A 22,754-nucleotide genomic window follows, 5' to 3' on the forward strand; every position below is an offset into this window, starting at 1 on the left:
CTTCACATTTTTCAAGCACTTTATTTAAACATGATAATACAGCTGATTGTTTTTTCAAATCAATCAAATCAAATCAAATCACTTTTATTGTCACATCACATGTGGAGGTACACTGGTACAGTACATGTGAGTGAAATTCTTGTTTTTTCAAAACTTTCTGCTGTCAGAGTTCATTCTTGTGACCTTTGAAAAATGAGGCATCTGTAAGACAAAAAAGAAAAAAACATAAAGGTATGATATTTGACAGATTATGATCAATCAGAAACACAATGGAATGTTAAGCATGAGATGCTGTGAGATGCTAAAGGACAAGTGTAATAGCCTTTAACGCAGAACTGGATTTCAGCTGCTGTCACACCTAAAAGTCTTTTCATCTGTTACTGACTTACCTTTAACTACATGACTCTTCTTGTTGATGTTATTCAGCCTTTCCTACACATTCAAAGACTCTGAAATGGTTGCCTTGATCTCTCCAGTAAAAGAATAAACTATAAATGACTCAATCTGTACAAACAGTTGACTCATGTCATGATATCGATGTAGAGTGAACAATGCTTGTAACATGTTTTTTAAAACAATGTAACTGTAACTATCATCAACAGCAGGAAACAGTTTTCAAAGTAAAAGTGTTCAAATCAGTTTGGTTTGTTCCTGACTACTGTCTGAATGACCTCAGTTTTGCTCAGTTGTGATCATTAAGAACTTTAAGAACTTACTGATAAAAGAAGAGGGGTTCAGAAGCATTTTGACGTGTCTCTGTTAGTTGTTGGGGTCAGAGGTCAGGAGAGAGTGGACTGGTGACCTGCGACCCAGTGAGAGTAGTGGTGGTGAGGAAGTATCCCTCACTGCAGTCTCTGGTATTAATATAAAATTGCCTAAAAAGCAGAGTGTCTGTTACAGATTTAAACCAAATCTTATTTTATTAAACTGCTCTATCTTGCATTATCTAGAGTTATCTATTAAACTATCTATTAAATATTTTCTTGATGATTTTCTTGTTCAGTAACTTAAAAAAACCTGCGTATTTAACCAAACAACAACCAAGACCAATTAATAGTGACAAGAAACTGTTGCAGGTCTAAAATTAAATTAAAATAAAATAAATTAATGCTTAGTAATAAGAAATTAGATATATTAAATAAAAACTGCTTATGAAACTCACTCTGACTGAAGGACTTGATTATTTTCTCATCTGGTTCAGCTGTCTTCAGGAAACATAGCTCGCTGTACACAGTGTGTGTGCAAACAGAGATTCATTACATTGCTTTACAGGCCTGTAGCACACTGCAGGACCTTTCATGAGAGGTAACAGGTCACATGGCTATATGGTGGGATCATCTCACAGCCTTAGGGAAAGTCACACTCACAAAGTCATGCAAAATATTTAGAAAAACAAAAACAAGGGGCACTTTCCCTACCTGCTGAAGGTATTTCTCCTCAGTTTGTAGCCAGTATCGCAATGATCAGTTCTGCGTCACAGACAAAAGAAATATTACAATATGGGTAAAGTGAGATATAACAAGAGCGTATGAGAGTACAGCAGAAATTTGGGTACATACAAGCATTTGAATGATAAAAGGCAATTTTTTTACATTTTATATTACAACATAGACTTTGAAACTGTGTGGTCAGTGAAAGCACTCACCACGCAGGGCTCATCTATGATTTCTTGCTCACTTAGAAATATCACATGATTTCCATATGTGACCTAAGTCGGCCTAAGAATAAAGCTAATGCTTGGGGTGTGTGGGAACTGAGCCAGACGTACAATGCGGTTCTGTGTACTCTCTCTGGTGCAGACCTCCTCCTGTGGAAGCTGCTGCCAGTGGTGCTGTTATCGGTGTGTGGTCCAGGGTTCTCCAAAATCCCTCCTCTCAGGATTTTGTCAAGAGATCTGAGCTCACAAGTGGGGCTCTCCAGCTGCCTCCTTGACTTCAGCAGCCAAAAAGATGTGCATGACAATGTAAATGAAGTGATATTTGGTAATATATTTATTAAAATGTTCATTTTTAACAGTGAAATCAAAATATATGGGACAGTCTTCTTTTATCTGAATTAAATCAATAAAAACACATAAAACTGTCTCCGCAGTCCAACACAAATAGCATTTCAACCCTGTGTTGAAATTATTTACAGTCTGTTTTCTTTCCCAGCTCCAGGAATGCAATTCAAAGGCTGAGCAGATGTCTCGTGTCTGTACAGCCAAATAAAATGATTCACACTAGCACTTGACAGACTGAAAGCAGGAGGGATAGGCGAGATATAGGGAGTTTCTCACTGTACCTTGATCTTGGCGTTGAAGGCATGCTGGGAGGAAGGTGGAGCAGTGTGTGCAGATGGGATCAGGGAGTCCAGATCAGGTGGACACACTTTCAGAGCTGTGTGCAGATTTTGACCTTGGAGCTCCTACAGAAAACAAATGTGGTCATGTCTCCCACTGAAAGATGTGCAATATTTAAAAATTATAGCCTAGCCTAACACACAGCTGAGAACCTTAGCATTGAGCACTTATTGTGTTTTTTTCTATACACAGACATAGAATACAGCATATTCTTGATTATAAAAAAGCTCTGTCCTACTAATTATGTAGAACAGCTTTACCTTCAAGTGGAGGGCATGGTGGAGTTTTAAGCGGAAATATTCCTGCTCCCGCAGCTGGATAAAATCCTGACAGTTTGCAAAGCTCTCCGACATCTTTTGAAATACAAAAAGAAACTGCGGTCACACTGGGACACAAACAGAGATACAAGAGGACTGACAAAGTTCCTTTTTATACTTGTCTCTATAAAATTTTGAACTTTTAATTCAAAAGGAACACAATTATTCTTTGGGAAACAGGAAAGTATGATGCTACCAATTGTAGAATCTTTTAATTAATTTTTATTTAAAAAGGATAATGAACATTAACAGAAGCATGTGGGCCCATCATGTAAATGGGGAAGATTATGTACTGCTTCCATAAGAGTCAGCCAGGTGCTACTAATCAAAATGCACTGGATTTTCTAATCATCAGACTTGAACACCTGTATAAAACCAGAATTTTGGCAGCTTGGTCTGGTGCATTCAGCTGTTTAATTAACACAATGCCAAAATCGTCCCATGAATGGATACCCCAGCAACATCAGACTGCGCATTGCTCAGAGAATTAGGAAAAAACCCAAAAGCTACCTCTCCAACTCTACAGGCCAGTTAGCATGTTAAATGTTCCGGTGCATGACTATTGAAGAAAGCTGAACAAGTATGGCTTGCTTGGAAGGGTTTCCAGGAGAAAGCTTCCTCTCTCTCTAAAAAGAACAGGCTACACAGCTTAAGTGAAATCTGAACAAACCACAGGACCTCTAGAACGATGTTCTTCAAAGTCAAAGTGGAAACATTTGGCCATAATGCACAGCCACAAAACCAAACAGAGCATTATCAGCTTAAATACTTCATGCCAAGTCAAAGGGATGAAATGGGCTTGTTTTGCAGCCATGGGACCTGTAGTCATTAAGTCGACCATGAACTCCTCTGTATGTTAAAGTATTCTAAAATCAAATATGTGGTCATATATGTGTCAGCTGACGCTTGGCCGTAACTGTGTCACGGAACAGGACAATGATCACAAGCACAGCAGCAAATCTACATCAGGATGGCCGAAAAGAAAAGAATCAAGGTGTTACAATGGTCCAGTAAAGTTCAGGCCATAATTAGAAGAGTAAAGAGCATTTTATGATTTTATTAAACAGTGTCAGCAAAGGAAAAAAAAGCAAACAGGGGAAACTGTTAAAAAAGAAAACAGTTACCCCCTGAGGAGAAAGTGTATTTTAAAACATTTATTCTTCACCGCACACTGCTTACACTCAAACCTCTGCATGTTTCAGGCAGTCACCAACATATTCACGCTTCTAAAAATTGCAGGTGTCAAAAATTGTGTCATGACTAAAATGAAGTGTAAATGAATGCCACCTTGTGAAGGATTGCCTCCAGCTCACTGATCCTATCTGTTAACTGCTGATCTTTGGAGCGAAGCACCTCCAGCTCGTTAGCAAGTTGTCTCTTCTCCTCCCTGACGAAGGTTAGTTCCTGGAGCTGACGCTCGGTCTCCAAGTTCTGGCAGTCTTTCTCCTGGACAAGAAGAGAACATGGAGTAATGCCTATCTCACTTCAGATGAATGTGAAGAACTGGAAAAAGTATGAAAAATTAACTGCCAAAAAAGCAACAAAAAACCCCCCAAAAAACAGTTGTATAGTGTTGCATATTTGAAGACTACTGATTAAGACATTTTGACTGCTATGTCATCAAGAGCTAACTTGTCAAAAGTTAACATGGTAAAAGCTCACGTGATGCAGCTTCTCCACTTTCTCCTCCAGATGTTGAATTTTGCTCTGCATCAAGTCCACCTGCTCTCTCCTGCCAGTGATCTCCTTCTGCATGTCCAAGGCTACCTGGAGGCCTGAAGTGGAGTCAAACCATGGGACAGAAAGATGGCAACATAAATAATCACAGAGCTCTTCTTTAGGATGGATTACAGGGTAGGGAATTACAGATTACATCTCTCAGACTGAAATGAAGCACAGGAGGTCAGAAAGTGAATTGAATACATTTCACTAATATTAAATTTTTTGTTCTCTGAAATGCAAAATGTCTCTGTGATACTAAAGGTCGCTAACGTGAAAGTACTTCACTGTAATCTGTGCACCTGACCAAATATATATGAAAATCACAAGCAGTTCCTCAGAGTTTTATTTGTTCATGAAGACTTTTAATTAAGTTGCATTTTAAATTATAAACATTGATCAAACCATGTCTGTCAGCCCCTTTGAGGGTCCCCAAGGTGCTCTGGATCTGATCTAGCTCATCGTGGGCGTTCCTTATCTGACTCTGAAGATTCAGCACCACACCCTCATGCTCCTCGTTCTTACAGCTGTGCAGCCGTTGCAGCTCCTTGTGCTCCTCTGAAATCGTGCCCGGACAAACACGTGTTACGTCCAGAGAGAGAAATAGACGGTAACACATAAGCAAACACACACCACAACAGAAGGGCTTGGTTAACAGTGTAAACATACCAAACATAATTCTTTGCTTTCTTAACACAGCAGGACAAGAAGATAATTTGATTAGACTAAAAGCCAGGAGAGCTAAAGTTTTTCAAGAAACGCCTCCATGGTCTACACAGTAATTCCTGGTAAATGGAAGGCTTGACTTCAGCAGTTTATTGATTAGAGGTATCAGACGACCCAAAGATGGATGCTTAGCTTATGTTATACAGGGTTTACACAGTGTTCTTACACTTAACAAAACGTTTTGCATTCTCCTGTCGTTGTTGTCCATTTGATAAGAAATAATGTGTTTTAAAATTGAGAAAATTAAGCTGTCTTCAGTGAGGGTCGTTGATATGTGCAGGAAAACCCTGAATACAGTAAAAATGTACTTTGCCAGCTTACTATTCTAGGCAGCACATTTCAGACATGTCTATATTAACCTGGACACTGATACTTAGGTTAGTACTGTAATGAGGGCAAGGGAACAAGGTCACCCTGGTAAAAGAGATTTAATTTCAACAGGAATTCCTCTTAAAATGAAAGATAAAAACAAACAAACACATAAATAACTATCCATGTCTCCACTCAGTAACAGAACAGAGTCAGGGTCTATCATTCAAGGTAATCAAGCACAAAACTTCAAACACTTCTCTGTGCTTACTATGAAGGTATTTTTGAGTGTTATCTAAATTAAATTAAATTTCATTGGTTAACACCTGAATGTAACTGTAATAACTTTAATCTATTTGCTGGCTTTTCCCAAAGAGAAGTTTTTAAACAGCTTTTTTTCTCCCTGGAAATCAGACTCTTACCAAGATTACAATGCTTTTGCTAAATTCTCCTCAAAGTCTGAGTGTCTGAGTGGAATGCCTCTCTTACAAAACCTAAAGCCTTTTTTAAGATATTCTATTGCATAGTGTGAGACAAACTGCATGTCACAGACAGTAAGGGTGTAAACAATTCTCCTAAACCACAATTTGGTTAATTACACAGTTTTCTTTAAAGGGAATGAATAACAAGAGAAATGGCAGATTTGTGTTAACCACAGATCACTTAAACATTACTGTCAACAGAATCATCATTAATCAGCTGAACAGCATCTTTAAACTTTCATCAGACTACGCTTTAACCAGTCACCTTATTTCACTGATTGTGAAACAGGGTACATTCAACTCACTAGTAAGGCTAACTAACTGCACACGTCGCAGTTCCAGCTGGGTGGTAAGCTGCTGTTTCTCCAGAGTCTCCTCCCGGATGCGCTGGCTCTGCTCAGCCACAGAGGCCTCGAGCTGTCGTCTCTCATGCTCTACAGCAGCCAGGTGGGACTTATGGCGATCTACCTCAGCCTTACCGGCAAATGGTAATAGAAAAAAGAGAAAAGGTGGCATTAGGACAGGGGTGGGCAACTCCAGGCCTTGAGGGCCGGTGTCCCTGCAGGTTTTAGATGTGTCCTTGAACCAACACAGCTGATTTAAATGGCTAAATTAGCTCCTCAACATGTCCTGAAGTTCTCCAGAGGCCTGGTAACAAACTAATCATGTGATTCAGGTGTGTTGACCCAAAGTGAGATCTAAAACCTGCAGGACACTGGCCCTCGGGGCCTGGAATTGCCCACCCCTGCATTAGGACATGTCAACAGGAAAAAAGAAAGGGAAAAATGTGTTTTGACCTAATACTTGCTTCTGACCCTTAGCTGCTGCATCTCCAGCTTGTGCTGGTTGAGCTGGTTGCTGAGGAGGCTGTTCTCCTGTTGAAGATCATCGATGGTGCAGCTTTGTTGGACTGTCATCTGGATGCTGCTCTCGATCTGGAACTTTAGAAGATCTATCGTCTTCTCTCTGTCACTCAGCTTCAGCTTCAATGTCTCTTGTTCTATCTGCAGGGTCTGGCACTGACTCTGAGCCTCTTTTAACCTGTTAAGATGCTAAAAAAAATATTTAAACCTGAATTCACTGAAAATGGTGATCTCTCAACCCCCCAAAAAATTAATAAAAAACATTAAAAATATTCTCTCTAAAGAAAAAAAAGCACCTGACACAAACACATTTTCTTAAGTGTATTACTTGATGAGTTTCTTGTTGCTTTAAGTGGAATTCTTTGTCTTTCTCCCACAGGAGTTCCTGGGATTTCCTTCCCTCGTGGTCCCTCTGCTCCAGCAGGGCCTCTAGGCGGGTTTTCTCCTCCCCAGCTTGGTGAAGCTGCTCCTTAGTCACCTTCAGCTGCCCTCGAAGGACCTTTAATCCCTCCTGGAGCTCACACTGCTGCTGGTCACAGCACCTCTGGATAAAGCAGGAAGCACAGTGAGTTGCCTGCACTGGAATGGGCAAAAATTATAATCTTTTGGAATTTTACACATTAAGGCAACCCTCTCTGAACGTTGAGAACTGCTCCTTACATAGTAAGATTGTGAGTATAGTAAATCATGAGGCCAAAATTAACAGCAACCTTGTTGAATCCACATGGGCTAAATAACCAACTGGAAATGACAACTACTGAGTCCAATTAGCTTTTGTGTCTTTAGATGGCATGTGGGAAAAAACTTTATTCGTTACACAACACTAATGCCAAGCGGGAGATAGCAGTTGCCCAGTGTATGACCAGTGTATGCCTAAATAGCTTGTTTGGGTGACTGAAAAAAATCACCAGAGTTGTATAAAAAACACTGTATTTCCTTTCCTCAGCCTTTGGCAACACATTTTATTTATCAAATAACAGGAAAATACACAGACTTCTTTTAACTGAGGTAACACAGGCTCATTACCTCAATGATCATGCTTCCATCCTTAGCTAATGCCCAAAGGCTAACTTTAAGACAGAAAAAAACCCAGGTCTCTTGGATAGTGTTGTTGCTTTGTAATTTGCATGCCCAGTTACATTGTTTTTTACATATTGCCTCACAGCAACAATGAACTCCAGCCTTCTAGTGTTGGCATTACAGAAAGACCTGATCAGTCAGGATGTTCAAACTTCAGTTGCTATAAAGGAAATTGTTGCCCTATTGTATAGATGGCGGTGCAGTACATAAGAACAGTATGAAAATATTAGTTATTACAAGAGGGGTGGTACAGGCTCAGTTTATACTGCCTTAGTAACCTTAAAACCCATCCATTTATAAAAAGCCTCCTTCTGGTTTTGCTAATTGTCTTTGACCACTCCCACCTACAGCTAAAGAAGTTTCACAAGCAGATTAAATAAATTACATAATTTTACCTAAACTTGACACAAAGTTTAATCCGGCATAACCACTGTACTTTAATACACCGACATAACAGTTTATGCACAGAAGCAAAACTGTGGTACCACACCTTATGTTGTTTAAGCTGAGAATGAAGTTCCATTGCCTGTTGCAATGATTTGTCTTTTTCTTGCTGAGCACTCAAGAGCTGCGTCTGAGCCTCACTTAGCTGCTGCTCCAGACCACAAACCTACAACATGACAAAACACATTCACAAACCACATAAAAAAGACGCACATACTGGCCATTTACTGGTGCTGCTTCTCCATATCCAAGCAGCACAGTTCAGAGAAGCGAATTTATATCTGCCTGACTTAATAACTTCATCTTTTCAACATCATCTTTACCTTATCTTTAAGGCTGGAAAAGGTTGACTCCAATTCTCTGGCCTGATACTCGTGCAGTGAGGGCGGTCTCACGGTGAATTTTCTGGGTATACAAATCATGAGTGAATACTTCTCATATTGTCTGACAGGTTTACAGTAATACAGAAACCAGCAGGGAGTTATCACTGCAAACTATCTGATGAATAATAAAAAGAAGACATTTTTTCACAGCCACTTACTTGAGCAATTCCACTTTGGCACACAAGTTGAAGCTGTTGTCTTTCGATGAGCTCAGTATATCAGTCAACATCGCCATCTCCTGGCCAAGAGTTGAAATGAGGTGTTCCAGTCTAAGTTGACACATTTTGCACAGGGTTTATTTACACGGTTAAGGTAGGGCACAGCAACTTTTTAAGTTTACTTTGTTTCTTTGATGTAAATTTGCTGCTTTACTTTGTACTTCGTGTGAGTGAATGGAAAATCTTTAGCTTTTGTACAACAGGTTTGACAAACCCAGCTCTAAGAATCTGTGATGGGCAGTTGTTGACATTCAGTAAATGACAGAATTCACTGATTAGTTAGGAAAATGATATACCTTTCTTGTTCAATTGCTCCACTGTATTCCTTGTTCCCCATCTGTTCTTCTGACTGATATGAAACAGAAAGAAATAAATCATGAGAGTCATATTTTTTTTGCAAAATACACCCATTATTGTACTCTACTGAATGCTATCACTTACCAAAAAAGGCCTCTCCTGTAGCTTGTCATTGAGATCCACATTTGCCTTATTAGGAATAAATTGCTGCGTTTTGCGATTCTCATGTTTAGTGCTGGTAACTGAGTGCTCAGATTGTTTCCCATCCAATGTATGATACACCTCCTTTATGGTCTGCTCCAATGTTTCAACTTTCCTATTAAGCGCGACCGCCTCATTCTCCATCTCCTGCAGCTTCTTGTCCCTCGACCTTTTGAGTTTCTGAAGCTCTTCCAACAAGCACAGCATCTTTTCCATCTGATCAACGTGTTTCCTCGAATCCTTTAATCTATAAATCAAAAGATTTGTGGGTCAAAGTGATTCAGGCATTTTATTTTATATATGTAGAACTGTATCTGTGTTTTCACCTCAGGTCAGACAGGGCATCATTCTCCATCTGGACTTTATGCAGCTCAGTTTTCAGGTTTGTGATGGCTTTCTGAGGACAGCATGTTTCTTGTTCAGCTTGATTAACTGTCTGTGTTTGGGGAGATGAAACATAAAAGATACATAATGCAGAGAGTGCACTACCCTCCTCTGCTATTAACATCACACATGACCAAACTATTACATAAGATTTCATGGCTGCAATAAAATATGAACCTTGTTGAGCTGCAAGTCTGACAGCTGCTGAAGGCAGTCATCCATTGCATTTTCTAACACCTGCTTTCCAGGAGAGCTGATGTCCCTTTGGGCTACTTCCTGGTTTAAAATATCCAGACCAAAGACCAAAGGCTGAGTCACTGCCTGCTGGTGGGTTGGAAGAAAGGAGGAATCTCCAGGAGAGTCATCTGCCAAAACAGCAACAGATGTTTAAAACACTCAGAGCGTACACTGTCACTGTTAAGCTAGGGTGTTTGTTTATGTTGAATTCTTTCCCTTCATATCTGTGTATGCATGCTAGTTATTTGGATTTAAACATTTTCTGAGACCCAAATAGCTTAGAAGAATTTGAGCTTCAGTACTTCTGTGCCTTTAGTTTTCAGCCATTTTATTCTACTCTGGATTTTGTAAAACAATAATAAATAAGCCATTAGATAACACATTTCCCCCCCATCTTTCAAGTTAGAGCGGCATAAACAAGATGTGTGGAAACACTTGTACTTACAGATATGAGGTTTAATATCATGGCAGCTTTGTCCAGGTGACCTACAGCTGCCGCCAAATCTCTCCAGAACCACCTTAGTTGCATTTTCCACCTCTTCTTGTAGTCTCTGGGTTTCTTTGGTGCGGCGATCAAGCTCATCACTGTCAATACATAGAAGCTCAGGCTTAGACTAACTCATACAGTGAATTCAGTTCAGATTTGTTTACTAATGGTACCCACTGCAGCACAGCCTGATTTATTTTCTTTGATCAAAACAGAATGTTTTAAGCCTAATCGTTAAAGCTGTGAGGAAGACTGCCATGCATCAAAACCAGGACCTGGCTCCACAGGAGAGGATAGCTGAAGGCTCTGCCTCCCACTTTACTTAAAGCACAGTGAACCACAAGTAAGCCTGACAGGGCAGTCTTACAATGAAGTGCTCTGTTAGGATAATATGGTACTATGAGGTCTCTAAGATATTCAATTTTGGCTTCAACAGGGAGCCAACACGGGACAAATGCGATCTCTCTTTCCAGTCCCTGTTAATACTCTTGCTGCTGTGACTTGGATGGCGATTTGATGATTTGGATGCTTTTTCAGGGAGCTTTTAGAACAGCCGGATTAATAGGAATTATAACAGTCCATCCAAGAGTGGCACATGCATGATCTACCTTTCAGTTCACTGTGAGACAGGACATTTTTAATCTTGACAATACAGTGCAATAGAGTGAAAGAAGCAAGTCTAAGTTCTTTTTTTTAATGTTTATCTTTCATTGGGTCTGTCCTTTAGCATCTTTGGGACAAAAAACGTAGTGCGCGTCATTTTTTCAGTGCAAAAGCTGTTAAGTTATGGTGAGGAACCTTACCTCAGCTCCTCCAGTGTCACACTGTTGAATCTCAACGGAAGAGGGCCATCATGGGGATCTGTAAAGTAAATAGGAACCGTCCAAGTTACTGAAACAAAGTTTAGCATACTAACAGGCAATACTTTGCTTATTTAGCTTACCAGCGGTTCCAGTTCCTGCCGCTGTTGCTGTTCTATCTTTCGCTGTGTAATGGTATCGTAAAACGTTAGTGGCACTATTGATGGAAAGCCTATAGCTCTGGGGCTCAGAGGGCTGGGACCCCGTGGAAGACATCTCATTTTTATGTCAAGTCATTGATTAAGACATTTACAAGAACCTGGAAATGACAACTGCTAACGAGTTGCTAGAGCGCGCAGTTTCATCACCATGGAAACAGCATCGGTGGTAGTGACGTGTCATGCGCAAAAGCATCGGCTCTAATTGGAAGAGCCAACTCCCATCATATTTGCCAAATAAAGATAAAATATGAGGCTACAGATGGTAATATATTAAGAGCAATTGGGAGCCAAAAGAGCCAGCTCTTCTTTGGGAGCCGTGCTACAAGAGCCATCACTAATCCGTAGCTAATTTGGTCGACGTAGTTGAGCGGTCTTTGAGTGTAACCGTTAAAATATAATGACAGACTTGTATGTGAAAGTCAGAACCGATGAACTGCAAGTTTATCGGTTAAGTGACCGTAAACCGTAAACATAAGTACTGCCGACGACTGTCACCGCCAACAGGCGCCTTTTTGTGCCACTTTGTGACGCCAACAGGCAAGACGTTGCGTTTCTAGAGATGCATGATGGTTAAAGTAGTTTTCCCCAGCAGGTCCGGAGCTGCTTGTTTATTACGGGCGGCGGGGAGGGGGTCGTCGCTCTTCGACGGTGATCGAGGTCTTATTTTATTATTTCTCGTCAATCATCCCAATCAAAATGGAAACATGGAGGAGTGAAATCTAAATTGAAGTCACGGAGCTGTTACTATCCTGCACGCCTTCCGCTCCTGGGCAAGGTAAAACGACTGCTTGATTAGCGCTAGCTAAGTTAGCTTACGCTGGAGTACTTTGTGTGGGTGACGCCCCCGAATGTTTTTTGGGGTTTTTTTTGGCAATTATTGATGTTTTTGTTTTTCAAAACACAATTTCTAAAACCCAAAAGAAGGAAATAGCCTAGCTCTATTAACTCTGTAATATGAAATCATCTCCCTGTTTGGATTAGCCCGGTGACCTAGTTTCAGGTCAGTGGTCATTTAGCTCAAATATCTACATCTACTTCGATTTGGTGGTGGTTTAGTAGTTGTGCTTCGGCATATTTTATGCATTCACTTAATAAATCACTTATAATATTGTAACGATCGTCAGGTTATATACCAGATTAGTTATTTATTTATTTTTTCGTAGGGATACCGGACAGCCTGTAGGTGTGGTTTAGGAGGCAACAGTTACAGTCAACATAGGGTTACTCTGACAGTCTCTTGGATACAAATATTACACTGTGTTGTTTTCCAGATGAGGGATCTTCAGGACGTTGACAGTTTGCTCTTGAAAGAGTTGAAGTCATGCTGTGCGACAGAGTACAACTTTCTTCCCAGGGAGACTGGCCTGAAGTTGATGGAGTCTGCCTCCACAGAGGTAGCCCACTGACCTACTTTTGTTTTTGTGGAGTTTTTTTTAAAGCTGTGTTTGCAGGCATATGTGTTTGCTAAAATGACTGCTATTTTCAGTGATGCCTTTCTAATATATAGTGGTACATTTGTAGAATCACAGCGGAGTATCTGCAAAATGCAGAGACACCAGAGTGGAAGAACTGTGGAGCCTGACCAGCTTCTTTGGCTACTGCACCCAAACTTTTGTTCAAGCTGTCAATTTACTTGATAGATTTCTCACCATTATGAAAGTAAGAATTCCAAGTTAAACGCCAAGACTGCAACTGTGCATGTTTAATGCCCTTTAGTCTCCTTTGACTTTGATTCATTGGATTTTGGCTCATTTCTGTTGATGATAGGTGCAGCCTAAGCATTTGCCCTGTATTGGAGTTTGCTGTCTTCACATTGCTGCCAAAATGGTTGAGGAGGAAAGCAATGTCTCACCCACTCATGAGCTTATTCGCATCAGCCAAAGCAAGTTCACCGTGTCAGACCTGTGTCGTATGGAGAAGATCATCTCAGAGAAGCTCAGTGTGGAGCCCAAAGCAGTGACAGCCTTAACCTTTCTACACCTCTACTACTCCGCCTTCACATCCCTGTCTGCTGGAAGGTAAATATTTTTTTGTATTTACTTTTTCTTGTTGCTAATGCTGCTCCAGACTGATTGGAGCTGGTCAAATAGTTACTGCTGACTGAGGCTTGTACTAGCAGATCACATTAGGATTCCCTCTATATTTTAAGGGAGGAGATCCCAAGCATTGGGAGACTGGAAGCCCAGCTAAAAGCCTGCTTATGCCGGCTTGTTTTCTCTAAAGCAAAAGTAAGCAAGGTGACACTTTTACAGCATAGCAGCATTAGTTTGGAGTATCAGGACTAATTAATCTGTTCTTCTTCACAGCCATCCGTGCTGGCGCTGGCCCTCATTGCTCAGGAATTTGAAGCCCCCCAGTCAGTCATGTTGTTGAAGACTGTCCAGCAGTTCCAAAGACATGTAAAGGTATGAAGAGAATAGGGTGCAGCAGCTAAATCCTCTCTCAAACAGTCAGTATTATTCCATCATAATATATTAGTAACAAGGGTATTATCAGGGTATTATCATATTAGTTTTTAGTTTTTATAGTGTACTTTTCACAAGAAAAATTTTGTTTGATGATATTTTAGCTCATCGAGCTGAAGGTTTAATGTACTTATGAGTCAGGAGTCCGTCATCCATCCATGCATCTGTTCACAGTTCACAAGAATTGCGACTCCTGCTACAATATTGGTCATTATTTAATCAGGATTGCACATAATTATCACCTAATGCGTCTTCACCCAACTTTTGCCCAAGGTCAAGGTCACATTTTTAATTCTTTTCTTTCTTTCTTTTTCTTTCAATGGGAAGCAACTCGGGAATTGTGATGGAGCCAGATGAGCTTCCACATCCCTGATGTTGTGGTTTTTAATGTTTTGGCAGTTTCACTGTAGTCTTATCATAGCTGTGAAATGAGAATTTGAAGCTATTTATATTTAGACTTTTTCTTCCAACTCGTTTGGCACCAACTTTTCTGTCTCCAGCCAAAAACATGTTGTCTTTGTTTCACCTATCCCTGTGTTTGGAGGAGCTGTCTCACCCCACTCAACATGAAAGTCCAAACAGAAACGGTGCGACCAGACATGACTGCAAAACAAGTCTAATTTTTATTAAAACTGAAAAATTTACAAGCAGCAGACAAAGTCTCTCCCTTAGAGACATGGTGACCACTAATATGCTTTTAAAACCCTTAAAAATCCAGTCTAAAGTCAAGAGTAAATGTTACTCCCCCAGATGAAGCACCTGTATCTGGTGTGTAAACGTAGCCTGTTATATTTTTAAAGATAATTGTGTTCAGAAAACTTGTTTGCAGTTTGGCCGGTGTAATCCCGCGGAGACTGTAAAATGTGTAAAATTACTTATTGTTGCCTGGCCAAATGCATGTAGAGTGCATGGGAAAACTGTTAAAAAATATATATTTTAAGGCCATTCCTGTTTGTAACCTCTCAGATGTTTCCTGTTTTTCTTCTTCTCTTCAGATCAGTGACAGTGAGCTACTCCACTGGAAGGAACATGTGGCCAAGTGCATGGTGGAGTACCGCTCGAGCGAATGCAACAAACCAGACAACAAAAAGCTTGTTTGGATCGTGTCAAGGAGGACGGCTCAGAATCTCCAAACTAGTCACTTCAGTGTGCCCGGTCTGCCAACTATTCCCGAGAGAAGCTGGGATGAAAGCGAGAGGTTAATAGTTAATCTTTTCTACTTTCTTTGTGTTATAATGATTTCTCGGGTGTGCTGGGCTCCTTGGAAAACTAAATGGGATAATTATGGTAAAATCAGGTCAGAATATTTTCCACAGCTCATGTGTAGCACACAGCAAATGTATTCACATTAATGGAATGCAGTGGTTTAGAAGAGGTAACTACAGGAAACAGCACAGTCGATAGCAATGAACGCTTAGGAGTTTTAGCCGATCTCTTCTCATATCAGTGCAATCTAACATCGCACGGACTTTATACTAGGATACAGTTTATGTTAGACTGCTATGTTTATCCTTTGATCCTCTGTCCTGCATATTGACTCTCTCTAGTGTACATAATTTGACACAAATTTCTCACAGTAAAACATGCCCTAAAAAAGAGATGTGTGCTCTATGGATGCAACTGTATTAAAAAGTGATGATAAGATGGATCAGCAGGTGAAAAAATAGATTCGCCTTTTATTTTGCCACCTAGCCTCCATACATGCTTATTGTATTTACTTTGTAAGAGGATCTGTAAAGCTGCATTCAGATAACACAAATTTGTCCTTCACATATTAGTACTAACATGCATACTTTGTATGTGTGTGTGTTTTGTTTTGTTTTTTCAAGATCCAGCAGGTTAGAGCCTGCAGAACTGCTGTGTACAAATGGCTTAAGAAAAGTCAAAACGTCATTTTTCAAGTTCTAATTTTACAGCAGAATTGTAAAAATGATTGGTTAAATATGTGCTGAAGAAGAATTATTCTCAATTAACTTTCAATTAGGTTATGGTTAGCATTAATAGAACTCTGGACTCATTATTCCCTTAGTTGATTTCACTACTAAACCAAAACCAGAAACATTAAAAGAGTGAGGCGTGGCTCTTGGAGAGCAAAGATGGTGGTAGAAATGTAGAAACTTCCAGAGGAAAATAAAAACAAAGACTAACTTTACTCTGTGAGTTAGGACTCTGCATTTTGAACCTGAATTCTAAGGGTTTTAGCAACCGCTGTATCAAATATGTTTTCTCTTTTATTCCTTTTTGAATGTTTTTTGCTCACACTAGCAGGGAAGCTACATCTACAAACTGTAGACAGAAACACACACCCAAAAATCTTATTATTAGTAGAAGGTCACCTACAAATATGATAAAACATCAGTCCCAGAAAGTTAATTCTGTTCATCTGGACGTAATGTTTTCTGACGCCGTGTCCAGATGAACAGATTCAACTTTCTGGGATTGCTTTATCTGACTGGCTGAGCATGCATCAAAATGTAGAACATTACTCACTAAAATTGAACAGTGAAGACTCCACTTCACTGAGTCACATTAACCAAAGTGAGGCAGAGCGATTGGCTAAAGCTGCTTATGATGGGACACTGTCCTATTGTGTGAGGCAGCCACACCCATAATTCCACCATCAGCTTCACGCAGCCACGAGAGGCACTTCAGTTTTTCTGCTGCGGAGGTTGCTGCTTGTTTAAAACCTTATTTTAGGTCAAATCAGGAAAGCTTCTAGGTGTTTTTCTATCAGATATAACAGATTCTGTTCAAGATTAAGATTTTATCTAGCAGTAACCAATGAAATCAAAGTCAATTTGGAAAATGCTATAAAAATAACGGTGCTGGTGCTGTTTCGAGTGGGACTTTGCTTAAATCCCATTCAAAATGACTGTAAGTAGGGTTGTAACGATTAAACAAAGGAAACATTGAGTATTAATGCTGTCTTGTCTCATAGCGAGGACTCCTGTGAGGACATGAGCTGCGAAGAGGACAGCCCATGCGGCTCGTTAGGAAGCGACGGTGAAGGAGCCTTCTTCCCTTCCACTTTTCTCAACTGCAGAGAATAACGACTCCCAGTTGTGCAGTAACACCAGATGTGTATTTGTCCCCTGAACTGTAACAGATTTCAGGGCAGACCTGTGTGTTTCACTTGTGTATCGTGTATCGTATGTATGCCAAGTGACGGGTTTGGATTATTAAGTGCCTGTGTTAATTCATTTTACTGTTATTCTGATGTAAAACAAACTAAAAAACAAAAACATATCATAATAGTGCAAAATAGAAATTTGCAATATCTCGGCAGCTCAATGGCAATACATGTGAATGTCTTCTGTTTGTGTCTAAACTCGACACATTCCAGGAAAACTAGTGAGGCACAAGTAACAACTTTAGGATGTCAGTAATTAGACACCTTCACTGTTGAGTACCAGCTAACACACTAGCACATCCACATCCTTTTATTGTTTCTTAATATATATTATATGCCACACATACTCACAGTATTCTGCAGATGTCAGTGTGCTAACTAACAAATGTTATTCTAATGTGAAATATATGACGTTGTGGTGGGAAAATACCAGCCTGTAAATGCATGGATGATTTTTAATATGTGACAGTGAATGTTTTCATGTTTACCAAGATAAGCTTACTGAAAAAAACATTTTAAAAAAATGTACATAACATGTAAAAAAATAAGAAAAAAACATGGTGCTCAATGTGTATTGTATTAAGATATAATGTGAAATATGTTGGAAGGTCAGTAATAATCCCTCCAATTAAAAAAATACTTTTTAAGTGTTTTGTTCTGTTTTTATTTTCTTACTTTTTGAGGTTTTGTCAAGTCTTATCATTTTGACCTCTAAGATTAATTCAGTTAGATTTGTTTTTGTCTCAAAGTGTATTATGAAGACCCTACAACCCTTATAATGGCAAAAAAAAAAAATCCCCCAACCCAACATTCAAATGATCACCTTTGAGCAGCACTTTCGGACAGTGGGGAAGAAGAACTCTCTTTTAACAGGAAGAGAGCTGCTGTCTTGGGCTAGTAGGTGAGGGGAAAGAGAAGAGACAAAATAGAAGAACAAAGCTATAGGAGAGAGTAGACATGCAACGCATGACATGGAGAAGTGGCAGATAACTGAAAGACTGAGAAAAGGGTTTTAATTTAATCTTTTAAATTTTTAAGAATATTGAAAGAAAGCAGTTCTACATATTTGTTTAATGTGGATGTGAAGATTCTACACCGGGAACAGGCTCAGTATTGTCCAAATTTAGACGTAACCCTGAACTGCTGGTTTGTTTATTTGCGTGTTTAAAAGTGGAATCACGGCCCTTGAGGGGAGTTTTCTGTATTTTTAGCTTTTTTTTCTTTTTATTTTGTGTTTACTGTGTTTTGTGTCACAGAATCACGTGATGCCTTCAGATTCCATAGTTTAGGGTGACATCAATAAGGGGGTATAGCTCAGTGGTAGAGCATTTGACTGCAGATCAAGAGGTCTCCGGTTCAAATCCGGATGCCCCCTTCTTCTAGCAAAATAGATGTTGCTATGGGAAATAATCTGTGACAAATTAGTATTTTGGCTTGCTGATATTACAAATAGATATATCTATTATAAATAATAATGCACTACAAAACTTAGCCTGAGCACCCCAAAAAGTTAATTCTGTTTAGCTGGCATGACTGAAACTAGCCCACAGAATGATCAAGAAACTGACCTCACAGCTAGTTTCAGTCATTGTGCAAAGGTACTGTTTATAAGGTTGGGGGCACCTGCAGTCAGCTGAGACTGATGAAGTCACTTGGATGAGTGACGAAACGTTTCTCCCACTGAAAACGCTACGTCCAGATGAACAGAATCAACCTTTGGAGATTTACTTACCTGGATGATTGAGAATGCATCAAGACAGTTCAACACCTCCAAATTTAGAATTATGTTCTTTAAAGCTTGAATTTGACATGGAGTTTTGTCCTTCTTACCACTGACGTCAAAAGTAATTTAAGATTAATTTTAGAAGTATGTACCTTGAGGAGCTTCAAATAGTATGAAACCCATGCTATCCCTCTACTGCACAGCGTTGCCCTGAGGCAACAAACCACATTTTCATGCTTTACACTGGCCCTTCAAAAAAACCCTTCTTTTTTTCAAATAATGCCACCAGGCACATGTCTTTCCAATAAAATGATGAGTTGAAGGTGGTGTGACTTTTAATTGGGGGGGGGCAAGCTGCACTACATGAAAGCGGAACCGGCCGTTCAAACCCCCACAAGGCTGCCCGCTGGATTCGAAGCGACGGGACGAGGTGCGACCTCTCACAACGAACGTAATATGGTCAACACCTTGGAGACGCTTACAGCTGCTGTGAAGGCTCAAAACAACAACATTGAGCGTATGAGGGGAAACATCAGAGAGAGGCCTGCTCAAAATGAGACCCTTGAGCGACAGTTGGAAAACATCGCGGAACGGATCACTGCAGTTGTGAGGTCTCAGAATCAAAAGACTGACAACACCACGGAACAGAAGTTTGATACCATCATGGGGAGGCTCGCAGCTCTTCAACGGGAGATCGAGAGACCAGCCTCGGAGTGCTAGAATTCGAGCTGCTCACAAAGAGAAATCAACAATATTCAACATTTGGACACCACGGCCCCAGCTGCAGGCCCAAGGCTGGAGCCCACCAAAACAACTCCCTGATAACGACTGTGTGATGACTATTCTTCCCGCCCCATGAAGGACACCTGGATTGGCTGGAGGACTGTTTACTTAGCCTGATAGGCCGAAGGACACTGTCTTAGCTAAACTATGGACACGCACACACACACACTTACACTGATAAGCACTCACTCATCCCCCTCCCTTTCCAACGCCTTCGATGCTTGTGCCCTACCGGGGATGATAGCAGTCAACTGGACCAGCACAGATGCTGCAGGACCGGATGCGCTGTCTACGCCGGCTCTCTCTTACCCTTTACCCACCCCTGTTGCTTGTCTCGTGTTTCTATGGTGTATTGATAGTCATGTGCTTTTGTGCTGAGGTGTTTTTTCTTTTATCAAACTGTTCTCCCACTAGGAGCTCAGTCTGAGTGGAGTTTTTTTTCTCCTCCTCTTACCTCATGTAGTGTATTTTCGTTGTTTTTTTCCTATCAGCCTACCTTCTGACATGTCTGCCCAATGTGATGTTTGTGTAAAGTTGGTCAGAAGGTTCCTTTGTGAGTGCGCATGCGCCATTAGCGTGCTGCCTGCTGTAACCCCTAATTTCCCTCGGGATGAATAAAGTATTCTGATTCTGATGAGAGACATCTCTATTAGGAGGCAAAGATAAAGATCACTATTTTACATGTTTATAGTGAAATAAATGTATATTAAAAAATACTTGTATGTGCACGAATATGTAAAGAACCATATTTGATTGTTTGTTCTACTTTTTAAAATGTATTTATACTGTGAAAATGTTAATTTTCATTCGTTGCCTCAAGGCAACACTGCGCAGTTAGCCCAATTTTTTCAGGCAATATAATGCATTTGCATATGTGTGTAGAGATGTGTTTGTGTGCATTTATATGATCATAGTCAATGTTTTTTACTTTACAATCTACTCATAATTACAGGACATGGATGTGAATACCTTTTATGGAAGGAAACCAAGGGAATGTGCACTTTCTGTCCTCAGAAAGTGAGGACAGTGAGCTTTCAGGGAGTGACAGTGAAGTAAAGGAGTGGATCCCTGAATGAGGTTTGAGGGACACTTAGGAGCTCAGGGGTCCGTTGGTAAAGTAACTGTGTCTGTGTGTGTGTTAGTGGCCACATGGCAAGCAGGTCTGGCCCGGATCTAGTATCAAGTGGCACTGCTGGCTGACTTCTGGCATGATAAGACGTATATCATCCACATATGGGCCAGGCCTGGCATAGATGGCACTGTCTATGTGATGGCATGCCATATCTGGCTTGGTTGTGGTTTGGTTTATGAGGCCCAGGCCTACAGAAAACAGGTCTGGCTCAGATCTGGCATCAAGCTGGCATTTCTGACTGACTGGTGTTTTGGCTGAGTGTATATCAACCAGATGTGTGCCAGGTCTGGCAATGATGCCACTGTTTATGCGATGGCATGCCATATCTCAGGTGGTAGAGCAGGTTACAAACTGATTGAAGGTTAGTGGTTTGATCCCTGGCTCCTCCAGTCTGCATGTCAAGAGTGTGAATGTGTATGAATGTAGTTAGGAAGCACTCAGTTAAGCGAAAGTCGGTGAATGTGACATGTTGTATAGAGCACTTTAAGTAATCTGGGAGAGTACAAAAGCGCTATATAAAAATCAGTCTATTCACTGTCTGAACAGAACAACTGTCTGTTTGGGGTGTAGCTCAGTGGTAGAGCATTTGACTATAGGTCAAGAGGTCTCCGGTTCAAATCTGGATGCCACCTTTTTTTTTAATATCACTTTTTAAGTATTAGGTTGGTACTACAGGAACTCTTTAGCTTAAACTATATATCTATATCTATCTATGTATTTATCTATATAGTTCCTGTAGTACAAATCTGATACTGTTTGTTAAACAGTGATACATGGTGCATATACATGGTCAATAAACGCAATTCTGATATTAAAAAAAAAGGGGGCATCCGGACTTGAACCAGAGACCTCTTGATCTGCAGTCAAATGCTCTACCACTGAGCTATACCCCCAAAATCCCTGTTAAGCACTGCTATTGTAGAGAGTCATTGAGAGGCACACACTATAGGTCACTGCAGATCAAGAGTTCTCCTTTAGAAGACTGCCTAGATGACAAAATCACACTCTGCAGATTCATTAATCTAATAGCACTTAGGTCTCTCTATAAAAGAGTAAAAGTAAATCCTTCCTGCCTGTCAACCTGTAAAAACATCTCTGAAAGGCAGATAAAATTCTTAATGTCAGCTGCTGTCCAACAGTGTGCCAGTGTGCTAACACTGGCTAAAGAAGCAGGACATGCAGAGGCTTTATTGTGACAATAAGGATATGATGAGATGTGAGCAGGTGATCTGCTCCTCCCACACATTTTAGCATTTATTTTTTGTTCTAAATTCTGACCTGTGCTTGCTTTTGTTTTGTGTACTTTTCAGCCCCAAAAAGACAGTAAAGGAAATTCAATCAGTTAAAACCCAGTATATAAAACCCATTAACTTTATTTGTATGACCGCAGATTGTTTTCACCCTAATAAATTACTCAGCTTTTACCTGCTTTTCATTTGAGCTTCAGTGTTGAGATTAAATATCAGAATGCATTAGAAAACAAGCCCAGAGCGCCACAACTGAAAGATGAGACCTCAAGTTCCACACTGTGTGCAGTCATACACAGGGGGGATAACTCAGTGGAAGAGCACTGCAGCTTAGATTGTCTCCAGTTCAAATCCAGATGCTGTTGTTTGTGTTACTGTTTAACAAACAATCAAAATCGACAGTATCAGGTTTGTACTACAGGAATACGTTAGACTGGATAAACAGTATATATGTATATAAACAAACAATTTAAACACGTGAAAGGGAATAGGGGGTATAGCTCACTGGTAGAGCATTTGACTGCAGATCAAGAGGTCTCTGGTTTAAGTCCGGATGCCCCCTGTGTTAAATGCATGCTGCAGTCTATTTACCGCTCTATTTACTTAGAGGCTGTTAGGCATTTACCATCTGACAGCAATACCTGTACATAGTAAGTGAATTGATGAAGTAACACAGGTGGCCCAGAAAGTCTTGTACAGTAAGAAAACTCCATAAAACGAAAATACAGTTAAATACTAAAATGTATGCCCTGCCGGGATATCGAG

The 22,754-nt window shown here is 40.2% G+C and overlaps 2 protein-coding genes and 3 non-coding genes across 7 annotated transcripts; 3 read left to right on the forward strand and 2 right to left on the reverse strand.

Annotated features, from left to right (window-relative positions):
* Positions 1–5: 5 nt before the first annotated feature.
* On the reverse strand, positions 6–12,022 carry LOC113034407 (uncharacterized). Of its 2 annotated transcripts, none has more exons than XR_013912486.1 (23): positions 11,432–12,022; positions 11,292–11,349; positions 10,447–10,586; positions 9,942–10,129; positions 9,707–9,816; positions 9,324–9,627; positions 9,179–9,231; positions 8,823–8,933; positions 8,605–8,686; positions 8,328–8,447; positions 7,086–7,301; positions 6,710–6,946; positions 6,200–6,368; positions 4,783–4,935; positions 4,321–4,433; positions 3,946–4,104; positions 2,602–2,694; positions 2,284–2,406; positions 1,769–1,932; positions 1,419–1,469; positions 1,163–1,224; positions 717–802; positions 6–201 (listed from the first exon to the last, which is right to left on the reverse strand). XR_013912486.1 is itself a non-coding variant. In XM_026188932.2 (23 exons), exons 1-22 carry the CDS (start codon positions 11,562–11,564, stop codon positions 760–762), a joined length of 2,955 nt encoding a protein of 984 aa, XP_026044717.2. In that variant the 5' UTR covers positions 11,565–12,022; the 3' UTR covers positions 6–201; positions 717–759. The 2 variants fall into 2 exon arrangements, 1 of the variants encoding a protein (XP_026044717.2); XM_026188932.2 differs by having other exon boundaries at positions 717–875.
* A 34-nt stretch (positions 12,023–12,056) lies between these two features.
* LOC113034417 (cyclin-G2-like) lies at positions 12,057–17,751 on the forward strand. Of its 2 annotated transcripts, XM_026188947.2 has the most exons (8): positions 12,057–12,284; positions 12,781–12,903; positions 13,031–13,168; positions 13,277–13,527; positions 13,659–13,737; positions 13,816–13,914; positions 14,970–15,172; positions 16,913–17,751. In XM_026188947.2, exons 2-8 carry the CDS (start codon positions 12,781–12,783, stop codon positions 17,022–17,024), a joined length of 1,005 nt encoding a protein of 334 aa, XP_026044732.1. In that variant the 5' UTR covers positions 12,057–12,284; the 3' UTR covers positions 17,025–17,751. The 2 variants fall into 2 exon arrangements, with proteins under 2 accessions (XP_026044732.1, XP_026044733.1); XM_026188948.2 differs by lacking the exon at positions 13,031–13,168 and having other exon boundaries at positions 12,087–12,284.
* A 656-nt stretch (positions 17,752–18,407) lies between these two features.
* On the forward strand, positions 18,408–18,479 carry trnac-gca (transfer RNA cysteine (anticodon GCA)). The gene has a single exon. It is a non-coding gene; the product is annotated as a tRNA-Cys (tRNA).
* A 3,084-nt stretch (positions 18,480–21,563) lies between these two features.
* trnac-gca (transfer RNA cysteine (anticodon GCA)) lies at positions 21,564–21,635 on the reverse strand. The gene has a single exon. It is a non-coding gene; the product is annotated as a tRNA-Cys (tRNA).
* Positions 21,636–22,479: 844 nt separating this feature from the next.
* Positions 22,480–22,551, forward strand: trnac-gca (transfer RNA cysteine (anticodon GCA)). The gene has a single exon. It is a non-coding gene; the product is annotated as a tRNA-Cys (tRNA).
* Positions 22,552–22,754: the final 203 nt, after the last annotated feature.

The sequence above is a fragment of the Astatotilapia calliptera genome, chromosome 12 (assembly GCF_964374335.1).
Source record: "Astatotilapia calliptera chromosome 12, fAstCal68.1, whole genome shotgun sequence".
Taxonomy (NCBI): Eukaryota; Metazoa; Chordata; class Actinopteri; order Cichliformes; family Cichlidae; genus Astatotilapia; species Astatotilapia calliptera.